Here is a 23,313-nt window from a genome sequence, read left to right as displayed (position 1 = left end):
TCTGAAGCCTTTTGAGATTTCTAAATTGCAGCTGCACAGCAGAACTGTCCTACTGCAAAACAAATGGTATGTATTTTGTCTGCCGAATTTATTGCACCAAGTATGCTGAGATGGATTACATATAGCATCAGCTATGTTGGTCAAAATGGCATTCAGTGCTAGTCAAAATGTAAATCTAGGGCACATTTCATGTGAAAAAGAATAAGAGCAATTTTTCGGGAGTAAGTGAAATAAAATACTTGGAACATATTAACAATATTCTTGATTCTATGCATTTATGCGAGCATATCTACCTGTATACCATCAAAATGTCCATTTAACACCAATCCACTACCTTTTTTGTGGGGGGGGGGTACAGTGCTAACAAAGCTAAGCATTTTTGTGATACTTCAGTATTACAGTGGGGGCACTGGATTTCTGATGAAATTTAACTAAGGCAAGGTTGACATGTCGTTTGGCTAAATTAAAATCTCAGCTCAATACACGTTGGCCTGGATTGCACATACAGACAAACAAACACTCCACTTGTGTGCATTCCACTTCTGTGCAACAGCATTACGTGTGTTGCTGCCAAATGCATAATTTTTTGGAACCAGGAAATGGTGCCAAGAGAGCCACGAAAAGAGCAGGAGAGAACTGGAGGGAAACAGCTTGCGTGGTCGTTCCAAGTGTCTTGCCACCCCCACTCACTTACCCTCCTTGGCTTTTTTCTTCCTGCCAGTATGGAGGGGGGACTCCATGCCTCTGACCACCCACCTGCCCATTCTTCCCTCGCTTGCGGCCATTTTGTTCCTCTTCCTTGCCACCCCACAAGCATGCAGCCACGTTATTTCTTGGGGATGGGGGAGAAACTAGATAAGGGAACTGTCTCCGTAAACTTCCCAAGACTAACAGGGAGAGCACCAAGAGGTTGCACAGTGGTGATGGGCACTGGGAACCACTGACCCACCATTCAACTTTCTGATCACTGGAGGCAGGCTGGGCAGGTGGGTGCACATGTGCAAGGGCACATCACCGCCCGGGAATGCAAGTGGGATGGGTGAGATCTGCCAAGAGAGGTACGCTTCCCAGCCTCTCTCAACAGTGCCCTCCCCACTTTATGTGATTTCCCATATATGCACAGAGTCTGGGAACATAATGTCTGTGTAAGTAGGGAGATGCCTTTCATGCTCAACAATGATTTAGCATTATGCGCAGAAGCCTGTATGAGACTGAGCAAAGCCTCTTCCTTCCACAATATTCAGTTTCACTTTCGTCATGTATAAATCAGGAATCACAGTTTACAATAAACTCCTTTTCGTTGCAAAACAAGCCAACTTCAAATCATGGGTTATGAAGCTGGCATGCTTAACAAACCAGAGTTTATTTTAAATCACAATGATCTTGATCCATTGTCACTAACCCCTCCCCCCAAAAAAAACCCCTAACAGCAGATCTGTATCTCCAGAAACATCAGAAACTTAGGGAAGTGCTGGGTGAGATCCCATGGACAGCAATACTAAAAGGAAAGGGAGTTCATGATGGCTGGGAGTTTGTTAAGAGGGAGATAGTAAAAGCACGACGTCAGGCAATACCAATGAGACGGAAACATGGAAGGTGCCTAAAGAAGCCAGGGTGGCTATCTAAAGAACTTTTAACTGAATTAAGATTTAAAAAGGATGTGTACAAAAAATGGAAAAGGGGGGAAACCACCAAAGAGGAATTCAAACAAATAACCAGCACGTGTAGACACAAAGTCAGAAAAGCTAAAGCACAGAATGAACTCAGGCTTGCTAGAGAGGTTAAAAGCAACAAAAAAGGCTTTTATGGGTATGTCCGTAGCAAAAGGAAGAACAAAGAAACAGTGGGGTCACTCAGAGGAGAAGATGGTGAAATGCAAACAGGGGACACAGAAAGGGCTGAACTCCTCAATGCCTTCTTTGCCTCAGTCTTCTCCGATAAAGAAAACAATGCCCGACCTGAAGAATTTGGAGCAAATGATTCAACAAAGGAAACACAGCCCAGAATAACTAAGGAGATAGTACAAGAATATTTGGCTAGTTTAGATGTATTCAAGTCTCCAGGGCCAGATGAACTGCATCCAAGAGTATTAAAAGAACTGGCAGATGTGATCTCAGAACCACTGGCAGTCATCTTTGAGAATTCCTGGAGAACAGGCGAAGTCCCGGCAGACTGGAGGAGGGCAAATGTTGTCCCTATTTTCAAAAAGGGGAAAAGAGAGGACCCAAATAATTACCGCAGGGAAGATTCTGGAGCAGATCATTAAGCAAACAGTCTGTGAGCACCTAGAAAGGAATGCTGTGATCACCAATAGTCAGCATGGATTTCTGAAAAATAAGTCATGTCAGACTAACCTGATCTCGTTTTTTGACAGAATTACAAGCCTGGTAGATGAAGGGAACGCAGTGGATGTAGCCTACCTTGATTTCAGCAAGGCATTTGACAAGGTGCCCCATGATATTCTTGTAAAGAAGCTGGTAAAATGTGGTCTTGACTATGCTACCACTCAGTGGATTTGTAACTGGCTGACTGACCGAACCCAAAGGGTGCTCATCAATGGTTCCTCTTCATCCTGGAGAAGAGAGACTAGTGGGGTGCCACAGGGTTCTGTCTTGGGCCCGGTCTTATTCAACATCTTTATCAACGACTTGGATGATGGACTCAAGGGCATCCTGATCAAATTTGCAGATGACACCAAACTGGGAGGGGTGGCTAACACCCCAGAGGACAGGATCACACTTCAAAACGACCTTGACAGATTAGAGAACTGGGCCAAAACAAACAAGATGAATTTTAACAGGGAGAAATGTAAAGTATTGCACTTGGGCAAAAAAAATGAGAGGCACAAATACAAGATGGGTGACACCTGGCTTGAGAGCAGTACATGTGAAAAGGATCTAGGAGTCTTGGTTGACCACAAACTTGACATGAGCAAACAGTGTGACGCGGCAGCTAAAAAAGCCAATGCAATTCTGGGCTGCATCAATAGGAGTATAGCATCTAGATCAAGGGAAGTAATAGTGCCACTGTATTCTGCTCTGGTCAGACCACACCTGGAGTACTGTGTCCAGTTCTGGGCACCACAATTCAAGAAGGACACTGGCAAACTGGAACGTGTCCAGAGGAGGGCAACCAAAATGGTCAAAGGCCTGGAAACGATGCCTTATGAGGAATGGCTAAGGGAGCTGGGCATGTTTAGCCTGGAGAAGAGGAGGTTAAGGGGTGATATGATAGCCATGTTCAAATATATAAAAGGATGTCACATAGAGGAGGGAGAAAGGTTGTTTTCTGCTGCTCCAGAGAAGCGGACACGGAGCAATGGATCCAAACTACAAGAAAGAAGATGCCACCTAAACATTAGGAAGAACTTCCTGACAGTAAGAGCTGTTCGACAGTGGAATTTGCTGCCAAGGAGTGTGGTGGAGTCTCCTACTTTGGAGGTCTTTAAGCAGAGGCTTGACAACCATATGTCAGGAGTGCTCTGATGGTGTTTCCTGCTTTGCAGGGGGTTGGACTCGATGGCCCTTGTGGTCTCTTCCAACTCTATGATTCTATGATTCTATGATTCTATAGGGAGCAAAAAACCCCTTTGGATGGCTCTGGTATGGAGCTTAAATATATAGGGGAAATATTTAGCCTCTGACCTTCCTGCCTTCTGGAGTAATGCAATTCCAGGAGGGCTATACTATATGCTTCCCCTGCCCAAATGTGTGGATGTCTCTTAGATTCTGTAATATCAGATCCGCTTTACTGAAGTGAAAATAATCTTATCAGTTAAGTATCTAAAGGATTAAGCACCCAAACAGTGCATCTCTGTTATTTCACTCATGTCTTCATTCGTAGTTTTCTGTTTGCTGGCAGCAACACTCTAACTTTCCCATAATGTGTACTTTGTTTGAGTTTATTTTAAAAATGGGGAAAACTCACAAAATAAAGGCAGTTCTATGTATACTGATTTGAAACCTGAGGAACCAGAAACTGGACTGGCACGCTGGTTATCAGAAATGGTGACGAAGAGAGAGGGAAAAGTTGTGAAAATGTGTGCAAACGTAGGGAGAAACGAAGTGGAGAATCTCTGTTCTGTGTATGTGGTTCTTTGGTGTTGTCGTCTTCAAAGAATGAGAACCAAAGTTAAGCACCTCCACATCTGTCTGATTTCAATAAGAGAGTTAAGTATATTCTTTACTGAACTGTTTATATACTTGGGGGGGGGGATGATGAAATTCATAACTGGAAAAGATGTTTGCTTGGGTTTTCTTAGTCTCTTCCCAATAGCCTCCAAAAGAGCTTGCATGGATTTGATAAGAAACAACAACTGTCCCAGGATATTGCTATTTTTTTTGTAAGTGCAAGGATTTCATTTTTTTCACATATGGAAATGGCATTATTCCTGATTGATCATTAAAGGTTTTTGCAAAGACCCAAAAAATGAGTTACATAATATGGTATCCTTGATTTCAGAATCCTATAGCTCCTTACTAATCTGCAAATAGCTATCACAGGTCCTTAATGATGTCTTGTGCTTGATTCTGAAATTCTGATTTGACAAACCTATGGAATATAAGTGGAGATTTCCCATGCACCCCCTGCCGACAGTAGGTGAAGGTATTTTCAAATTAGCATATGATAACCACAACTATGTGGGTTAAATTATGCAAGGCTGTTTGGTGCAGGCTCTCATCTTGGAGAAGGTTGGTGACAATTTGATCTCATTAACTTAAGTATCACTGATTTCAGTAAAATTCACTTCCAATTAAGCCTATAAGTAGGATTGAATGCTAACAATCCAATGCTGTTTACAGGCAACTCCCATTTTAGGTGTGAGAAATATGCGTGTGATCGCACACAGCAACGAACCTCGAAGTGACCAGAAACGTCATAAAGACATCACTGAAATATCACTAAAAGGGCAGAACGGGGGTGGAAAGGGGCGTTTGCAAGATTTTTCAGCGGGTTTCTGATTTCATGCAAGCACACAATGACCCAGAATGCAACCCCCATGTAAATTGGGGGCTGCCTGTACTTGGAATGAAGTCTTATTCATTTCAGTGGGGCTTATTTCCACTTAAAACTACACAGGACTGTAGCTTTAGCATGCCAGAAAAGGACTTTGTTGCTCCTGCAAAGTGTCTACCAGATTGTTGGCACTTAATTAAGCAGCAGTAGAATTAAAAGTAAAAATAGAATTAGTAACAGAACACATTCACTATGTTTTTCAAATAGGCAAATGTAAAATATCCATGTACTTTTCAGGAAATAATGATTTTAATATTTACATACAATGACTTCACCTTTTGCTAAATTCTAGCAACGCTCATGATTTTAAAACTCTGGGGTTCCTCAGCTTTTGTTTATTTCACTGTTATTTATATATATCTGTCCTGGAGTTTTTCACCTTGTGCATTGTGCCAATACTCAAATATGATCAACTGATTATGAGCATCAGTGACAGATGGCAAATGGCTCTTGCCTCAACACTGAAAACTGACATTCTCAGAGAAGCCAGATCTTCACAGTAATTGATTCTTTGTCATGCAATGATGTCATGTGTTGCCTGTTTTATGGACAGAATGGAAAATGCAAAGCATACAGAACGGGCAACAGACGCGCAGTCCATTCCACTTAGACTGTGCAAACCTCACAATGGACAGCTGCCGAAATGGGGTAAAATATGGCAAGCATTCTTTAGAGCTGGCAATAACTAGCAGCCTGGTCCCGTGCCCTATTGCACAGTTATAGTGGAGCACAGCATCCACCACTGAGTATATCATTAAAGACAGTACCCATTGCTCAAACATGGCATGCTGGCTTTACTTTTTTTATAGCAGATGTATATGTAATGACCATATCTTGTAGATGTCAAAGGATTTCCAATTTGTTTCCAATACAGTTCAAGGTCCTAGGCTTTGACTTATGATGTTCTAAGTGACCTATAATCAGTGTCTGAAGGATGTTCTCTTCTATATGAATATGCCCATTCTTTAAGATCTCAAGTCCTACCCTGAGCATTCTTATCTTCAGAGACTGAGTTGTACCTGGGGCAGGGCCTTTTTTGTAGTGGCACCCCCTCCTATGGAGAGCTCCCCTGAATAAATATTTGCCTAGTGCCTACTTTTTATCATTTAGACATTGAGTGATGCCTGTTTTTTCTCTCAAGCTTTTGGTTAAGGACATGATAATTTGTTGCTGGCAACTCTTGTGTATTCATCGTTTTAGTGTATTTCTTATATTAACTGCAAGCCACCATGAGCATTTTGCAGAAAGATCAAAATATTTAAAATATATGAATCAAATAAAAAAACCATGCCTGCCCAAGCCTTTATACCCAGCCAGATGGGTGGGGTATAAATAATAAAATAAATTTATTATTATTATCTGCCTCTTATACTGGACAAAACTGGACAGGCTCTTTCTGCCTTCCAACTATCTAATAGACTTATCAAAAACACATAAACACGAGTCATAGGAACATGATAATGGAATGCACTAAAATACAGCACAGGAATATTCTGGATAGCAAATAAATAACAAAATCATATAAATATATGAAGCTGCTTGGCGTTGAGTCAGACCATTGTTCCATATAGTTTACTACTGGGTAAAATAGGATTAGCTAACACTGTGCTCTCCGGATATTCCTGGACTACAATTCCTATCACCTTCTACAACCATGACCAAAGATCTGGTATGATGAAAATTGCAGACCACCAACATTTGAATGATAGCACTTTGGCTACCCCAATCAACTGGCAGCAACTTTCCAAAAAGCAGTTCCCTGCTCTTTCTGGACCTACCCGAGATGCCATTGGGCTTCTGGCTACAAAACATGAGCTCTACTGCTGAGCTATGGTTCTTTACTAGAGGCTGATAATAAATACAGAGGCCCAGTTCAGATGTGAACCATGGTTTGCTGGTACAAGCAAAAGCAATGGGAAGCCTCAGGCTCATGAACACTTTTCTCCCCTTTCCCCATATGTACCCAGCCTTTAGATAAAAGGGGGGGATGACTAGAAGCTTCTGATTCTGATTTACAACTAACTGTAGTTTGTGATTTTAGTTGAACACTGCAAACTGGTTTATTCAAACCACTTGTTCTCAACCCAGGAGCTGAAACCATGATGAAGAGCATTTTTTATAATTAATTATAAATTATTTTTATAAGAACCAATGCCTCTGAATTTGAGAGAGAAGTAATTAATTTAATCTCCTCTAAATCAGATAGAAGTTGTCCTGAAAATGCTTCCGCTGTATGTTTGTCTTTAGCATATTATTCCATAAAATTATGTACAAACCTCCCCTACCCTTCTTTGATACCTTTATAGTTTCGCTAGGCACACCAGGCTCTGGAACTTTATTCAAATAAGTGGTCAAGTCTTGATCAACATGTTCAAACACCAGTGTTAGTTTCGTCTCTCGGTCTGTTCGGGATGCTGTGCATACATCGAACAACCTAAGAAAGGGGAAAAACACATAAATGCTAAGTAAATGGGTGGAAACCAGCAAAAGATTAGTGTTAGAAACTGAGATATGAAAGCTAGGATCTAAATGGCACCTTAAACCTAGATTATGGGCACAAAACCAAATGTCTAGGCAATATTTTTTTTATAATACAAAGCTGAAAATGAATGAACTGCAGCTAAAATATTATATTCATTTTTCACATTGTCTTGTCCTTCCCCTGCCCACCCCCTAATATTCTTAAGAGGGTCTCTTCTCCAGTCTTCGGAGTAGCTGGAAGTTGGAAGGCAGAAAAAGGTCCTCTCATCCTTCAACTCTGCAGTTTTAATATGAAATCTTAGCCACAGTACTGCGCCCAGAGCTCAGGAGCTGCTCACACTAATGATATTCCCGGTCACAAAATGCACCTAGAACAATGGGAGTTTCGAACACTGCAAAGGAGTCCTTTGAAATAACTTTCATTTATTATGAAACATGACATGCAGAAAAATCCTGCTTAATCTGGGTACCAAACACACAGATATCTAGCAAGAGGTATTCTGAGGCATACGGCCACTGATTCTGGAAGCAGAATCTTCTTTGGTGATCACTCATAGCAGAATAAGATTGTCTTCCAAGAACACGGTCTTAACAGTGAGTCTGTAAGTGACTGTGGAGGCCAATTCTGGATCTACTTGTTCTTCCACAGTGGAAGCACAAATTACCTTGAGAGTCTTTGATTCTTTAAACCTCTTTTGTTGACCACCAGCATTACGCTTTCCATTTTAAAGTTCAGAATAGAGTAGTTGCTTTGGAAGATGATAATCAGGCAAGTTCCCCTGCATTCCCAAGTTATAGGTAAAAAATTTTTGGAGACACCATTGCTGAAATCTTTCAAGTCGTCCATATTTCACAGGCATACAGTAAGCTTGGTAGTACAATAGCTTTGTAAACAAGCCTTTTGGTTTCCCTCCCTGCGAATGTTCTGGTTCTCAAACATTCTGCACTTCAATTGGGAGAAAGCTGCACTCGCAGAGCTCAGGCAATACTAGATGTCAACATCAATGTTGGCCCTTATGGAAAAATAACTGCTGTGGTAGGAGAAGTGATTGACACTTTCCAACGGTACACCAATGAGTTGGATTTGTGGCGCTGCAGAGGGGTTGTTTTGTGCTTGTTGGTGCAGCACTTTGGTGTTTTGGATGTTGAGTGATAGGCCAAGCTTTTTGTAAGATTCTGGGAAAGCTTGCAAATTGTCATCAGCATACTGAAGCTCTATGACGGAAGTTACGGTAACCTTACTCTTTGCTTTCAGCCTACTCAGATTAAAGAGCTTTCCATCTGTTCAATATATGAATTCTACTCCGGTGGGAAGTTTCCCTTTGACAAAGTGTAGGATCATGGCAATGAAAATAATAGAGTTGGATGAATACAGCCATTGCGACTAACAGCCACTGAGTCTTATCCTCTCTGAATTTGTCTAATCCCCTTTTAGCGTAATCCAAGACAACAGCCATCACTACATATTGCAGGAGACAATTACCGTATTTTTCGCTCTATAACACGCACCCGACCATAACACGCACGTAGTTTTTAGAGGAGGAAAATCCATAGGCATGCCACCCGTAGGCATTTTCTCCATAACACGCACAGACATTTCCCCTTACTTTCTAGGAGGAAAAAAGTGAGTGTTATGGTGCAAAAAATACGGTACATAGTTTAACTGTCTGCTATGTAAAGAAGTACTTTTGTGTGTTCTGAATCTTCCAATATTCAGTTTCATTGGATGACCCCACATAATAGCATTAAAAGAGGAGATAAACTTATATCCATCCACTTTATCCACATCATGTATAATATTATGCACTTTTATCATGCCCCTCTACTAATTTCTCCCCCCATCCAAATACTGTAGGCTTTCCTTATAGGGGAGTTGTTGCTCCATGTCCTTGAGCACTTTGCTTCTCTGTACAGCTATTGGTATGTTCAAAGGGAAAGGGAGGTTTATCAAGCAGTTTGCCCCCATCATCACCCTTTCCAAGAAGCATAAACTATGGAGAAAGGGAAGATCCAGTGAAAGTAGCAATTTACTTTTCCAAACTCGGTACATACTACACAGCTGAATCTGCCCTAGACATGCACTCTTTCTAGGCTCCACTTTCAACTGCTTCCTACAACTTTAATTTCTCTCTTGAAGATACCATCTGTCCCTTGTAAGTAGGTTGTGTATTCTATAATACCAGAGAGGTCACAATGCAGTTAAGAAAAATATAGTTAAGAAAAATGCTTTGCCTTTGTCTAGAACTTTTTCATCTTCAGATATCAAAGGAAGTTTGCAAATTGGGTAAGCATTAATATCCCAAAGAACAAAGAGCCAAACCAACCTGTAAGTGGAAGCACAGTAATCTTTCAGTTAAGATTCTGATCTGCCATTTCAGAGATTACCTGGGCTAAGCAGAGAAGCCCCAATTAACCCAGAGCTGAATAGGGCTTGCACTAGCTTACAGGCTTCAGCCACATTCATTTTCAAGTTAAAGGAAAATTGGAAGATGAGTTCCTGAAGTACTTCTACCTTGCAGTAGACAAAGAGTCGACAGAGAAATAACTAAAGGGTGAATTTAAAGATCTGTTAATTTTTTTAAGCAATGTAATATTTTATTGTACAGATGATGCTTTATAACATGGTATCTTCTAGCAAATCCAGTGAGAGATGCTAGACTTCAGCGAAGCTAGCTCAGGTAGCCTGAAGAATGACAGGAACATAGTTGCACTACATATATTTTAAAAGTACAGAAAAAGAACTGGTATAGAATAATGGCTTGCAATTATACTGGATTTGTCCATGTGTCTGTCTAGATGTAGCGGTAGCTGTGAATGTAGCTGCTCACACAAAATGGCTACTTGTGAATTCACCGTAGTTTTGGAGGAGGGGACTCATGGAACTGTGGTGGAGCAGAAACAATCCATGCATGAACTCTCCCTTCCAGCATGAAACTGTTTACATGACTCAGTGACCATCACCATGTGAAAGGTCCTTTGCATCTTCTCTGCCATGGCTTATGTATTATCTGGCCTTGGAAACTAGTGCAGTAAAAGTAGATATGTGTCTACCGCTGCAGTCACAAAAATGAATTATGAAGCCTTTACCAAATCCATTTTTAAAAAAATTCTAATACATTAGGTATCTCTTTGAAATTGAGAAGTGGTAGGCTCATCATGCAAAGAGAAAACCCCACACACTGAGAAATAAAGGTACCAACCCATTCTGCCTCATCCTATCGGTACATCTATACAAATTCTAAGTAGCCTAGAACAGTTTCAAATCTTGTGTCCTTGCCCGTAGTATAAATATGCCAATTTAAAGTTATTTCTTTATCAGTCTTTCATGCAACAAAAACCTTCCTCAGACACAAGGACAGGTTCCAGTTCATAGAATCATAGAATCATAGAGTTGGAAGAGACCACAAGGGCCATCGAGTCCAACCCCCTGCCAAGCAGGAAACACCATCAGAGCACTCCTGACATATGGTTGTCAAGCCTCTGCTTAAAGACCTCCAAAGTAGGAGACTCCACCACACGCCTTGGCAGCAAATTCCACTGTCGAACAGCTCTTACTGTCAGGAAGTTCTTCCTAATGTTTAGGTGGAATCTTCTTTCTTGTAGTTTGGATCCATTGCTCCGTGTCCGCTTCTCTGGAGCAGCAGAAAACAACCTTTCTCCCTCCTCTATGTGACATCCTTTTATATATTTGAACATGGCTATCATATCACCCCTTAACCTCCTCTTCTGCAGGCTAAACATGCCCAGCTCCCTTAGCCGTTCCTCATAAGGCATCGTTTCCAGGCCTTTGACCATTTTGGTTGCCCTCCTCTGGACACGTTCCAGTTTGTCAGTGTCCCTCTTGAATTGTGGTGCCCAGAACTGGACACAGTACTCCAGGTGTGGTCTGACCAGAGCAGAATACAGTGGCACTATTACTTCCCTTGATCTAGATGCTATACTCCTATTGATGCAGCCCAGAATTGCATTGGCTTTTTTAGCTGCCGCGTCACACTGTTGGCTCATGTCAAGTTTGTGGTCAACCAAGACTCCTAGATCCTTTTCACATGTACTGCTCTCAAGCCAGGTGTCACCCATCTTGTATTTGTGCCTCTCATTTTTTTTGCCCAAGTGCAATACTTTACATTTCTCCCTGTTAAAATTCATCTTGTTTGTTTTTGCCCAGTTCTCTAATCTGTCAAGGTCGTTTTGAAGTGTGATCCTGTCCTCTGGGGTGTTAGCCACCCCTCCCAGTTTGGTGTCATCTGCAAATTTGATCAGGATGCCCTTGAGTCCATCATCCAAGTCGTTGATAAAGATGTTGAATAAGACCGGGCCCAAGACAGAACCCTGTGGCACCCCACTAGTCACTCTTCTCCAGGATGAAGAGGAACCATTGATGAGCACCCTTTGGGTTTGGTCAGTCAGCCAGTTACAAATCCACTGAGTGGTAGCATAGTCAAGACCGCATTTTACCAGCTTCTTTACAAGAATATCATGGGGCACCTTGTCAAATGCCTTGCTGAAATCAAGGTAGGCTACATCCACTGCGTTCCCTTCATCTACCAGGCTTGTAATTCTGTCAAAAAACGAGATCAGGTTAGTCTGACATGACTTATTTTTCAGAAATCCATGCTGACTATTGGTGATCACAGCATTCCTTTCTAGGTGCTCACAGACTGTTTGCTTAATGATCTGCTCCAGAATCTTCCCTGCTATTGATGTCAGACTGACTGGGCGGTAATTATTTGGGTCCTCTCTTTTCCCCTTTTTGAAAATAGGGACAACATTTGCCCTCCTCCAGTCTGCCGGGACTTCGCCTGTTCTCCAGGAATTCTCAAAGATGACTGCCAGTGGTTCTGAGATCACATCTGCCAGTTCTTTTAATACTCTTGGATGCAGTTCATCTGGCCCTGGAGACTTGAATACATCTAAACTAGCCAAATATTCTTGTACTATCTCCTTAGTTATTCTGGGCTGTGTTTCCTTTGCTGAATCATTTGCTCCAAATTCTTCAGGTCGGGCATTGTTTTCTTTATCGGAGAAGACTGAGGCAAAGAAGGCATTGAGTAGTTCAGCCCTTTCTGTGTCCCCTGTTTGCATTTCACCATCTTCTCCTCTGAGTGACCCCACAGTTTCTTTGTTCTTCCTTTTGCTACGAACATACCCATAAAAGCCTTTTTTGTTGCTTTTAACCTCTCTAGCAAGCCTGAGTTCATTCTGTGCTTTAGCTTTTCTGACTTTGTGTCTACACGTGCTGGCTATTTGTTTGAATTCCTCTTTGGTGGTTTCCCCCCTTTTCCATTTTTTGTACACATCCTTTTTTAATCTTAATTCAGTTAAAAGTTCTTTAGATAGCCACCCTGGCTTCTTTAGGCACCTTCCATGTTTCCGTCTCATTGGTATTGCCTGTCGTTGTGCTTTTACTATCTCCCTCTTAACAAACTCCCAGCCATCATGAACTCCCTTTCCTTTAAGTATTGCTGTCCATGGGATCTCACCCAGCACTTCCCTAAGTTTTATGAAGTCGGCTTTCTTAAAGTCAAGAAATTGAGTCCTAGTATGCTTGGCTGCTCCTTTCCGCTGTATAGTAAACTTCAGAAGAGCATGATCACTCGCGCCTAATGATCCTTCCACATCTACCCCACTAACCAGGTCATCAACATTGGTTAGGACCAGATCTAAAATGGCTGTTCCTCTTGTTGCTTCTCCCACTTTCTGGACAATGAAGTTGTCTGCAAGGCCAGTGAGGAATCTGTTTGACCTTATGCTCTTGGCTGAGTTTGACGTCCAACAAATATCCGGGTAATTGAAGTCCCCCATTACTACTATCTCCCTTCCTTTTGCATGCTTGGCCATCTGTTCCAGGAAGGCATCATCTATGTCCTCCGTTTGGCTTGGGGATCTATAGTAAACTCCCACAATGAGGTCTCTGTTATTCTTCTCTCCCTTAATTTTGACCCAAATACTCTCACTTTGGCTTTGAGGTTCTAAATCTTGGATCTCTTCACAGGTATACACATCCCTGACATATAACGCCACTCCTCCTCCTTTCTTGTCTGGTCTGTTTCTCTGAAATAGATTGTATCCCCCCATTATTACATTCCAATCGTGGGACTTATCCCACCAGGTTTCAGTGATGCCTATTATGTCATATTTAGTTTGCTGTACCAAGAGCTCAAGCTCATCTTGTTTATTTCCCATGCTTTGCGCATTAGTGTACAGACATTGAAGTCCATTAATCATTCCCCCGTGTCTCTTATTTAAGGATTTTTTCCTCCCACCACTAGGTCCGCGTGCTGTTTGCTCCATTTGGTCTATGACATTTGGATGATCATCTTCATTAATTGATAGACTCCTACCTTCAGGAGCATTGTCTCCCTCCCCCACATTAGTCAGTTTAAAGCCCTCCTGATGAGGTTTCTGAGATTTTTGGCAAAAACATTTCTCCCAACCGTTGTGAGGTGCAGCCCATCGCTTGCCAGAAGTCCATCTTCAAGAAACTGCAGTCCGTGATCTAAGAATCCAAACCGTTCCTGTTTACACCATTTGCGAAGCCAGCTGTTCACTTCCACTATTTTCCCCTCTCTCCCTGGGCCACGTCGTTCAACTGGGAGGACAGACGAGATGACAATTTGTGCATTTAGTTGCTTCAATTTCCTGCCGAGAGCCTCGTAGTCTCTTTTGATCTTCTGGAGGCTATTGCTTGCAGTGTCATTGGTTCCCACATGAACCAAGAGGAAGGGGTATTCGTCAGTGGGTTTTATGATTCCTTGCAGTCGTTCAGTTACATCTTGGATCTTAGCCCCGGGGAGACAGCACACTTCCCGAGACATCTTGTCAGGCCCACAGATCACTGCTTCTGTTCCCCTCAGTAGGGAATCCCCTATCACCACTACACGCCTCCTCTTGGGTTTGGTCGGGGTTCTTCCGTGAGCTGTCCGTTCCAAGGTCACCTGCACATTCCCTGAGGACTGACTTTGCTGCTCGTCTTCATATACCTGATCGACTGTAATGAGGGAGAGATCCTCAAATGGAGTCTGCTCTTCGTCTTCCATGCTAGGGGAGAGGACCTCAAAGCGATTGTGTATTTCTAGACAATCAGAGTGGACCCTGGGCCTCCTACTTCTTTGAGTCACGTTTCTCCATATATCTGGCTCCTGTGTTGGTGAACAAGCCTCCTTCTCAGGGGAGTCCCCTGTCTCCTCCTTGGTGGGGACGGTGTGCTCTGTTGCTTCCAGGAAGAGCTCCAGCTCTCTAATTCTTTGGAGCGTAGCTACACGTTCCTCCAGTTGCTGGACTTTGTCTTTTAATAGGGCAATCAACATGCAATTGCTGCAGGTAAAGCTGCCTGCAACCTTTGGCAAGATGGCAAACATTGCGCAGGAATCGCAGGCGACTGCAGCTGTTCCCTCCCCTTCCATCATGAGATCGTGTTGTTGGGGGTGGCTACAGAGGTCCTCCATCACGGTGCACTTGCAGCGCCGTTTTCCTACATAGGTAAAACAGCCCGTTTTCAAGGATCAAAATAAGAATAGGCAAATTCATGGAGGAAAAAAGGACTTTGAGTCATGATGGCTATGTGCCATGTCTGGTATCAGAGGAAGTATGTCTCTGAGCACTATTTGCTGGGGATTGTGAGCAAGAGGCTGCTACTGTGCTCATGCCTTTTGTCTGATCCTGCAGAGATCTTCTTAGATTCAGTTAGGTAAGGAACATGGACGGAGTGCCTTTGCATAGCAGGACCACTATGTGCTGAAGTCACTAGTTAAATTTAAATTCCCTGAAATTTGTCAGGAGTTAATAATTTGCAATATATTTATATAAATCATGTATCACAGTAAACAAACATAGAGGAGCCAGGCAGGTATGAGATCTGAACATAAACATTGAAAAATATTTCCAACTGTATGTTTCTGTTAAACAACATTTACTTAATTTTTAAACACCTTTTTTGCCAAGTATTTAATACATTGGCAAAGCTCTCTTTCACCTAATGCAGAATTTTTAAAAAGATTCCTCTGTGTAGAATGTGAACACCATCAATATTCTGCACATTTCTTCTAGAGGTCAATCAAATGCTTACGGCTGCCAGGTCCCTTGGCTGTAAAGGGTTTTACACCTCTGGCTCCTGACTGTATAGTGCTAGTGATTTGGGGGTTGGTGGCATTGTTACTGTTTTCATTCATTTATTTTTGTTGTGCATTCTGTTTCATCATATAATGTTGTCATGATGAATTATCTTGGGAAATACACAACTGGAAAAGTGGTATAAGTTTAATTAACAAGTAACATTAAACTACAATATGTTTTAACATCTTGCCCAAGTTACTTGGCTTGATATTATTATTCTACCCATGTGCATGGCAAGCAAGTGGAGGATGATTTGTTCTGGCCAAGTTTCTGTGGCTGGGTTCTTTTAGTGACTGATCAACCTCCCTGTCAAACTGAGTATTTTGAGTACTCACTGCAGAATCTGAGTGTGTAGGACAGGCTAAAAATCCAAGGGCACAATCCACCAGGGTCCTCTCCAGTACAGAGAGCACTGCTAAGGAACAGGGCTTCAATGAGATCTGCATGAGATAATTCCCCGGCATATTTGTATGCACCTAGCAAACAAATATGGAGTAGAACTCAAGAGTTGTTACAAAGCTTATTTGAAATCCAAATATCTATTTTACTTTCTGGAAAGTGTGAGGGGGGACTTTTAATTTATTTGTTTTGTTACATTTTTAATCCACGCTATACACAATTCATCAGAAATAAATAATGGGCCACTTTCCCCAAAGTCTCAGAGAAATAAATATGTTTTTCACTGTCCATGGAAAGAATGTGATTGGGGGCAGGTGGCAGCAGCAACAATTCAGTGGGGAGGGAATTCATGACTGGGATTCCAAAACTGCCCTGGAGAAAGTTACCACCAGACAGGCCATGCTACCAGGTTGAATAATGATGGCAACCACAATTTGTTCATAAACTCTATGAGACACTTTGAAAGCACAAATATTATACATATCAATATTTCATTATATCAAGCAATTGGTATCCAGGGATGATGATGATGATTATTATTGATCATTTATATGCAGCCCATCTGACTGGGTTGTCCCAGCCACTCTGGGCAGCTTCTAACAAAGTATAAAACCACAGTAAAACATCAAACAATAAAAACTTCACATTACAGCTATTTGCTTTATTTTAATTTCATATTTTTTTTACTGAACTGTATAATATACTTTTTAAACAGGTATCTGCCTTGATATTTTGAGATCCAAATAATTCAATGCCATGCCTTAGGAATACCATTTAAAGCTACCCACATGTGAATCTGTTGGAACACGTTTGTCAATTCAAACTGTCAGGTTCTGAGTACAAGAGGACTGTTATAATTGTGTACAGTCATACCTTGGATCCTGAACTCCCTGGAACTCGGATGTTTTGGCTCCCAAACATCGCAAACACGGAAGTGATTGCTCCAGTTTGCGAACGTTCTTTTGGAACCCGAACTTCCGACAGCGCTTCTGCGGCTTCTGATTGGCTACAGGAGCTTCCTGCAGCCAATCAGAAGCTGCAATTTGATTTTCAAACATTTTGTAAGTCAAACGGACTTCCGGAACGGATTCCATTCGACTTCCAAGGTACGACTGTACAGTGGTGCCTCGCAAGACGGAAATAATCCGTTCCGCGAGTCTCTTCGTCTAGCGGTTTTTTCGTCTTGCAAAGCAACCCTATTAGCGGCTTAGCGCTATTAGCGGCTTAGCGGCTATTAAAGGCTTAGCGGCTAAAAGGCTATTAGCGGCTTAGCGGCTTAGAAAAAGGGGGGAAAGCAGGGAAAAATCGGAACACTCGCAAGACGTTTTCGTCTTGCGAAGCAAGCCCATAGGGAAATTCGTCTTGCGAAGCAGCTCAAAAACGGAAAACCCTTTCGTCTAGTGGGTTTTCCATCTTGCGAGGCATTCGACTTGCGGGGCACCACTGTACATTGAATCGGGGGGGGGGGAGCAGGATCATTTCCACTGGTGCCCAATGAATGTGTTTTTAAAACCGAAGAACGTAAGGTAAGCCTGCTGGATCAGGTCAACAGCCCACCTAGTCCAGCATCCTGTTCTCACAGTGGCTGACCAGATGCCTGTGGGAAGTCTGCAAGCTGGACATGAGTGCAAGAGCACTCTGCCCACCTGTGATTCCCACCAACTGGTATTCAGAGTCATAATGCCTCTGCATATGTACCTACATGTGTTCTCTACATACATTCAGAACAACATCTAGAAGACTTTAGATATGCCTATCTAAAGCATGGTTTCTAATTGCATTTATACAGAGCATATGCAGGTATAGTTTGTTTGTACATGAATAGGCTCTTTTAATAGCGATGCTGAATGGGGAGGAGAGGGGAGGGGTAGCAGGTGTGACTCCACTTCCCAAGTGCATGCATTCAGTGTACAATATTGTAACATATTCAAAATCCTAACTCCCTCTGTTCAAGACAAAGGAATGCACACCTGCAGATCTTCTGAATATCTTTTTCTTGACAAAGGGCTTATGTGGAGCTCAAAGACTCTCAGTAGGGCTACCTAGTGTTCCACAACCAAGATAAAATTATATAATTTGTTTTAATACAGTTTAAGCTGCAACACTATGCCCACTTTCTCAGCAATACAATGTGGGTCAATGGAGAGCAATGTGCATCAGGTTGTTAGTCTCATAGAATTCAACAAGTTCATTTAAATCAAAGTACTTAATCACAACCAGGTTGTAGATTGGAAGGTAAAACAATTAAAGCTTGGTCTTGTCATTGTGGAATTATGCACACATTAGGCTTTTGTTCTCATTTACTCCAGAGTACTAGCCATCAGCATCTGTCCACAGCAAAATAGAGTTCTCAGTTACTTCAAGCCTCTCCTTAGAGAGTGTGTAATAAGTGTGTAGCTACCTAATTACAAATGGAGTTGTTGGTTCTACATACAGCAACAGGGCAACATGTACACAAACCCTGAAGTTTCACTCCTTCACAAAACACATTTTAGGAACACATCAGTCTGTCTCCCAGGCATTAGTTCCCCAAGACAAATATATGGTGTAGGTTAGCCAATCACAAATATAGCCAGCAACTGTTCCCATAGACATAGAAGCACTTCTAGCAGCTGCATTAGTGGGAGTTGTTACATGCCAATATGCATGGTTAACCAGTTCACACAATATGGTTATCCATGGGAGTGCCAACCTGTGGGTGCAGCCATTGTATATAATTTGTGTGCAAAGAAGCTATGTGTACCCAATCCTAAGACTATATTATGGATTTAGCTGTATTAACATGAATGCCCTCTCCCAAGTAACTATAGTTCTAGGGATTCAATTATCAATTAATCAGTTTATTACAGTCATAGACCAGCAGTCAGAGAATAGAATATTAAGTGGATAAAAAACAAAACTGATAATTAAAACAGATAAAAACTAAAAACAAATAAAAACATTCAGTAAAACAGACAATTAAAACAATGTACAATAATGAATTTAGACACACTGTGCAACAATAAACTATCCTAGGGAGTTGACTCAGAGTCACCCATGGAACCGGGTTTGGGGATTTTCATGCCAGACTATTTTGAGTTGGGCGATGGTCTGCGTCTACAGATTTGCACACAGAATCTGGCAACCATCCAGGTCTTCTTCTGGTCTTTGCCTAACAGCAAAAGGTCAAGTTTTTGCTTTTGCGGGAGGTCGGTGAGCCTCACCAGTAGGCGATCAATGAACCTACTGTGTGCCTCTTCGTAAAAGGAACATTTAAAGAATAAGTGTTCTGGGCTTCCTATCTCTCCCAATGGACAGGTGCAAAGTCTCTGGGCATAGGGGACTTTTCTAAAGGCTCCATCCAGGACCAGCGAGGGAAGAGCCGCGCTTCTGGCAAGTGTAAAGGCCCTTCTTGCATTTCTAGATACGAGAAAGGAGATATATGCTGCCAGTGCGGCTATGTATCTCTCGATTTCTCCAATTCTATAGTCGGGGCACCTTGCACAGTCCTGTTGTCTCTCAGTATCTAATATTCTTTGCCTGGTCCAAGCCCAGACTTAGAAGGGCTTGAGGGGCAAAACCCAGTTTCTGGAGGGTGTTCAGAACTGCAGTCTGCCAGCCTGACTAGAATTGGTAGCAGAGGATCAGTGGGGCTATCCCTCGGGGGAGCAGATTCAATGTCAGCCATTTGTATATTGATGTTAAGCAAATGCTAGCCTCCACTCTCATCATCCCCGTTTCCAATCTCACCCATGCGTTTGAGACACATCTGGGGACTTGGAGGAGAGCTCTAAGAAGTCTAGATTGAACTCTCTCAAGGGGGGAGAAAGCAGAGGAAGGCAGACCCAAAAAGGAACCATACAGGAGTTGTGCCAAAGTTTTGGCCTTGTATAATTTTAGAGCTGCGGGGACAAAGAAGCCCCCTTGTGCTCTGAAGAATTTAAGAATACAATTTGCGGTTTTTTCAGCTGAACTCCTGATGGAGTTTATGTGTAGTTCTAGGGATCTTTAAGCACAACACTCTGTCCAAAGTACACTTGCTAGGATTCTCCGGGAGATACCAGGTTTAAAACTGGTTTAAAACTGTAGTAGGTATACCCAGTGTCAGCACCTCTGAACTAACAATAGTGGGAAGAACATTCTGAAGATCTTGAAATATTTTGAAGACAGTAAACTGAACAAGTACCCTTTACCCTTCTGTCTCTAATTGAGCATAAATATCTACAACTGCAGCCACAAATGCTATCTAAACTGAGCACATTTAAGTAGAACATGTATTAGGCCTTAATACTACAAAACAACTTCTAGCAATGTCTCTGCCAAATATTTCTGGAAGAAGCAGACAACACCATGAGAAACACCCTCTTGCTTGGGTAAGAATTCTTTATTACAAACTGTATCCTTTTTATATCCACTGTGAAAATCCTACAGATGTGTTTCCATAACAGTTGCCTACTATGTTAAGAATAATGAGTTACTCAAAAGTACTTCTGGGTTCCCCCTCCTACCCACCCATTTTCTGCTTATTATAACTTTGTAACAAGCCAGAACATGTGAAAAACTTGCTTCAAAAGGCTACATTATGTGCAGGTATAATAAAGAGAAATGCATCCAAATTAATACAAGATTTGCCTACTGAATGCCGTAAATACAACCTATTGTATGTTTTCATTCTTTACAACAATTAAAATTAAGAAAGGCAAGAGAAACATCAAGGAGAAATGTCGGGTTCCCAGCTGCAGTCCCTCTTCCTCTCTCCCTTTCTACCTGCCCCTTTGCCATTTACTTGGCAGTGGCAAGGAATTATCAGCATTACCAATAAGGCATCACCTGTGGCCTCAAGTTTTTAGGAGTCTAAAGATCTCTGGAGGGAAAGAAAGGCTCTGTGCAAAAATGCACCCAGTCTGTTCCAGAAACAATTCATCAGGCAGGTAAGGAAGAGTTGTGGCAATTTCCTAGCAGGTGGGCAGCTGCTGCTTACAGGGAGGGATACAGGTAGGGGGCCTGTTGGTGCAGTGCAAAAGCATTGGTGGAGTCAGTCTGGCACTCCTGCCAGTGTGTCTGCACTGTGCTGACCTTTCGTGCCCCTCTTCCTCCCATTAAGCAGTAGCAATCTACCTGCCAGGAAACTAGCATACCAGCTCCATCCCACCTGACCAGATGCTTCTGGCCTCCCCTCTCTTGTTTTACAACTCCATTTGGTACTGGTGGCTGTTTTTGAGACAAAACTATTTGCATGCCACTGAGCTAAAACAATATTCTGAGGAAACTGATCTGTATATCCCGGGTAAATCACATCATACAGTGGTTTTGAGACTGCACTACTTCAGACTGTAGATGAGGGACTGCTTGTCTGAATACCCCCTATGTAAACAAACAAACAAACAAAAAACAAAACAAAACCCCAATCTTCCGGCATATGGAATATAAGCAAGTCAGGAGGAAGTCTGGGGTAGAGCTATTTTTGCATGGCCAGCAAGATGTTGATTTAGTGGACCATTTAAACATGCAGTACCTCACTTGACACAGAACAGTATCAGAAACTTGGTAATGTGCAGAACAGCTCAGAGCCAATTCTCACATGTATGTCCATCACCCTACCTGCAGAACCAAGAAATGACTTGCACCCATGAACAAACCATCATTGTCTATTTACCAGACAGGAGTTTCAGACCATCCAGTGTCAACATATCCCAGTGGTGTCACGTTCACACTTTCAGCTGCTAGTCATCAGCTGCTGAGTAATCAAATGATGAGAACGCAATAGGTATGCATGGAGGCGTGAACAAGGTAATATACAGGTGATGGCACTGCACCAGCAAGGAAGTTGTTATATTGCATCTTACTGGGCAGCAGAGGGTTCATAGGATGAGGTCTGGACAGATTATACTCTTTGTTTTATTCCTATGGCAGCGTGCACACAAGCGAGTTCTTTTGAAAATGAAGTAAACAGCTCAGGATCAAGGCCAACCCAGTAAGGTCAGCCTGGGCAATCTTTCAGTACACAGTTTTGCCTTTGGGCATCTCCACAGTACTGATTCCTCTAGCCCTAGACTTTTTTTGAGGTGTCATTGTCCTGACTGCCAAATTCTACCGTGGTTTGGGGATGGAGACAAATGTCTGGTAGGGACTAGGCTGAAACCACCAAACTAATTTTCACTTCCACAGCTTGTGCCCAAAGAGTTATAAAGGCCAGGGCCTCATTAACACACCATGTCACCAGCCCTGTAAAAGGTCTCATTGTTAGGCATCAAGGAAACAGCGCCCAATAATGTGTTCTTTCCATCCCTCCCTTCTTGCTTTTTCAGTACATCACTCTTTCCCAGACATGCCAACCCTTCTTAATCATTTTTGTCTGGAGGTATATTTCTTTCTTTCTTTTTAATAGTTTAAGGAGAAGCATGCCTAGTGAGATGTCACTATAGGCAACACTTTATCCTAGGAGGCAGCTGGACCTATTCAATGAACAATAATAATTTCAGCACGCATCTACTTTTCTGCTCAGATGTCTTCTTCAATTGATTGACCAGGCACAAACTGTGAATCGAGGGATGTCTGAGAAATTCATTCTTTGCAAATTGTTATATGAAATGACTCGACCCATGCTTCCCAGTTAATGCATAGATCAGAAATTAGCTATCCTAAAGATTTCATACATCTCCAAATGTTATCAGCAGTTATAAACTAATAAAAATACACATTTAAATACTCGTTTTGAGAGAAAATATACAGTACATACATATTTAAATATTGAGTTTGGGATAAGATAAATTCACTGCGCAATTCTGTATTTCTCAACTCAAAAGTAAGTTCAGCGGAGTTCACTGGGGAGAGTCTCAAGAGAAGAATGAGAAACCTTCCTGCCCGGCCTGCGATTCCTCACCCCTGGAGTTATGACTTCTTTAAGAAAGATGAGTTTTGAGGACAAAGTGTTGGTACTACAGGGAAATTCTGGGAACCAGGCATAAGCCCCTGCAAAGAACAGTGGGCGGGGTCATTAGACTACGGTCCTATACATACTTACCAGGAACTGGAAGTAAGTCCTACTGAAATAACTGGGACGTACTTCTGAGTAGATATGTCTCACTGAACTGTGAGGCAGCAGACCTTTAGGTAACTGAGGGGGGTAGAGTTGGAAGAATGAAGAAAATGGGGCAAGATATGCACTGAAGGGCTTTTGATATTCACAGATGAGTTATGGCTGGCACAACCATCTATAAGGCAGCTAGGCAAAGCCTCCATATGTGGAAGACACATCAATTGATATCAATAAACATTACATCCTATTTAAGATTGACAGTGGCAGGCAAGTTTTACTGTATCTTA

The 23,313-nt window shown here is 42.1% G+C and overlaps 1 protein-coding gene across 4 annotated transcripts in view; it reads right to left on the bottom strand.

Moving 5' to 3' along the window:
- Window positions 1-23,313, bottom strand: part of CDK6 (cyclin dependent kinase 6) — a 101,283-nt gene that overhangs the window by 55,843 nt on the left and 22,127 nt on the right. For all 4 annotated transcript variants that reach the window (XM_082194196.1, XM_082194198.1, XM_082194197.1 and 1 more), the window contains exon 3: window positions 7,315-7,450. In XM_082194196.1, coding sequence (XP_082050322.1) covers window positions 7,315-7,450 — 136 coding nt within the window. The remainder of the gene's footprint in view (window positions 1-7,314; window positions 7,451-23,313) is intronic.

This window comes from Podarcis vaucheri, assembly GCF_965113315.1.
Source record: "Podarcis vaucheri genome assembly, chromosome: 12".
NCBI classification, from domain to species: Eukaryota; Metazoa; Chordata; class Lepidosauria; order Squamata; family Lacertidae; genus Podarcis; species Podarcis vaucheri.
This window is presented reverse-complemented; position numbering and strand designations above follow the sequence as displayed.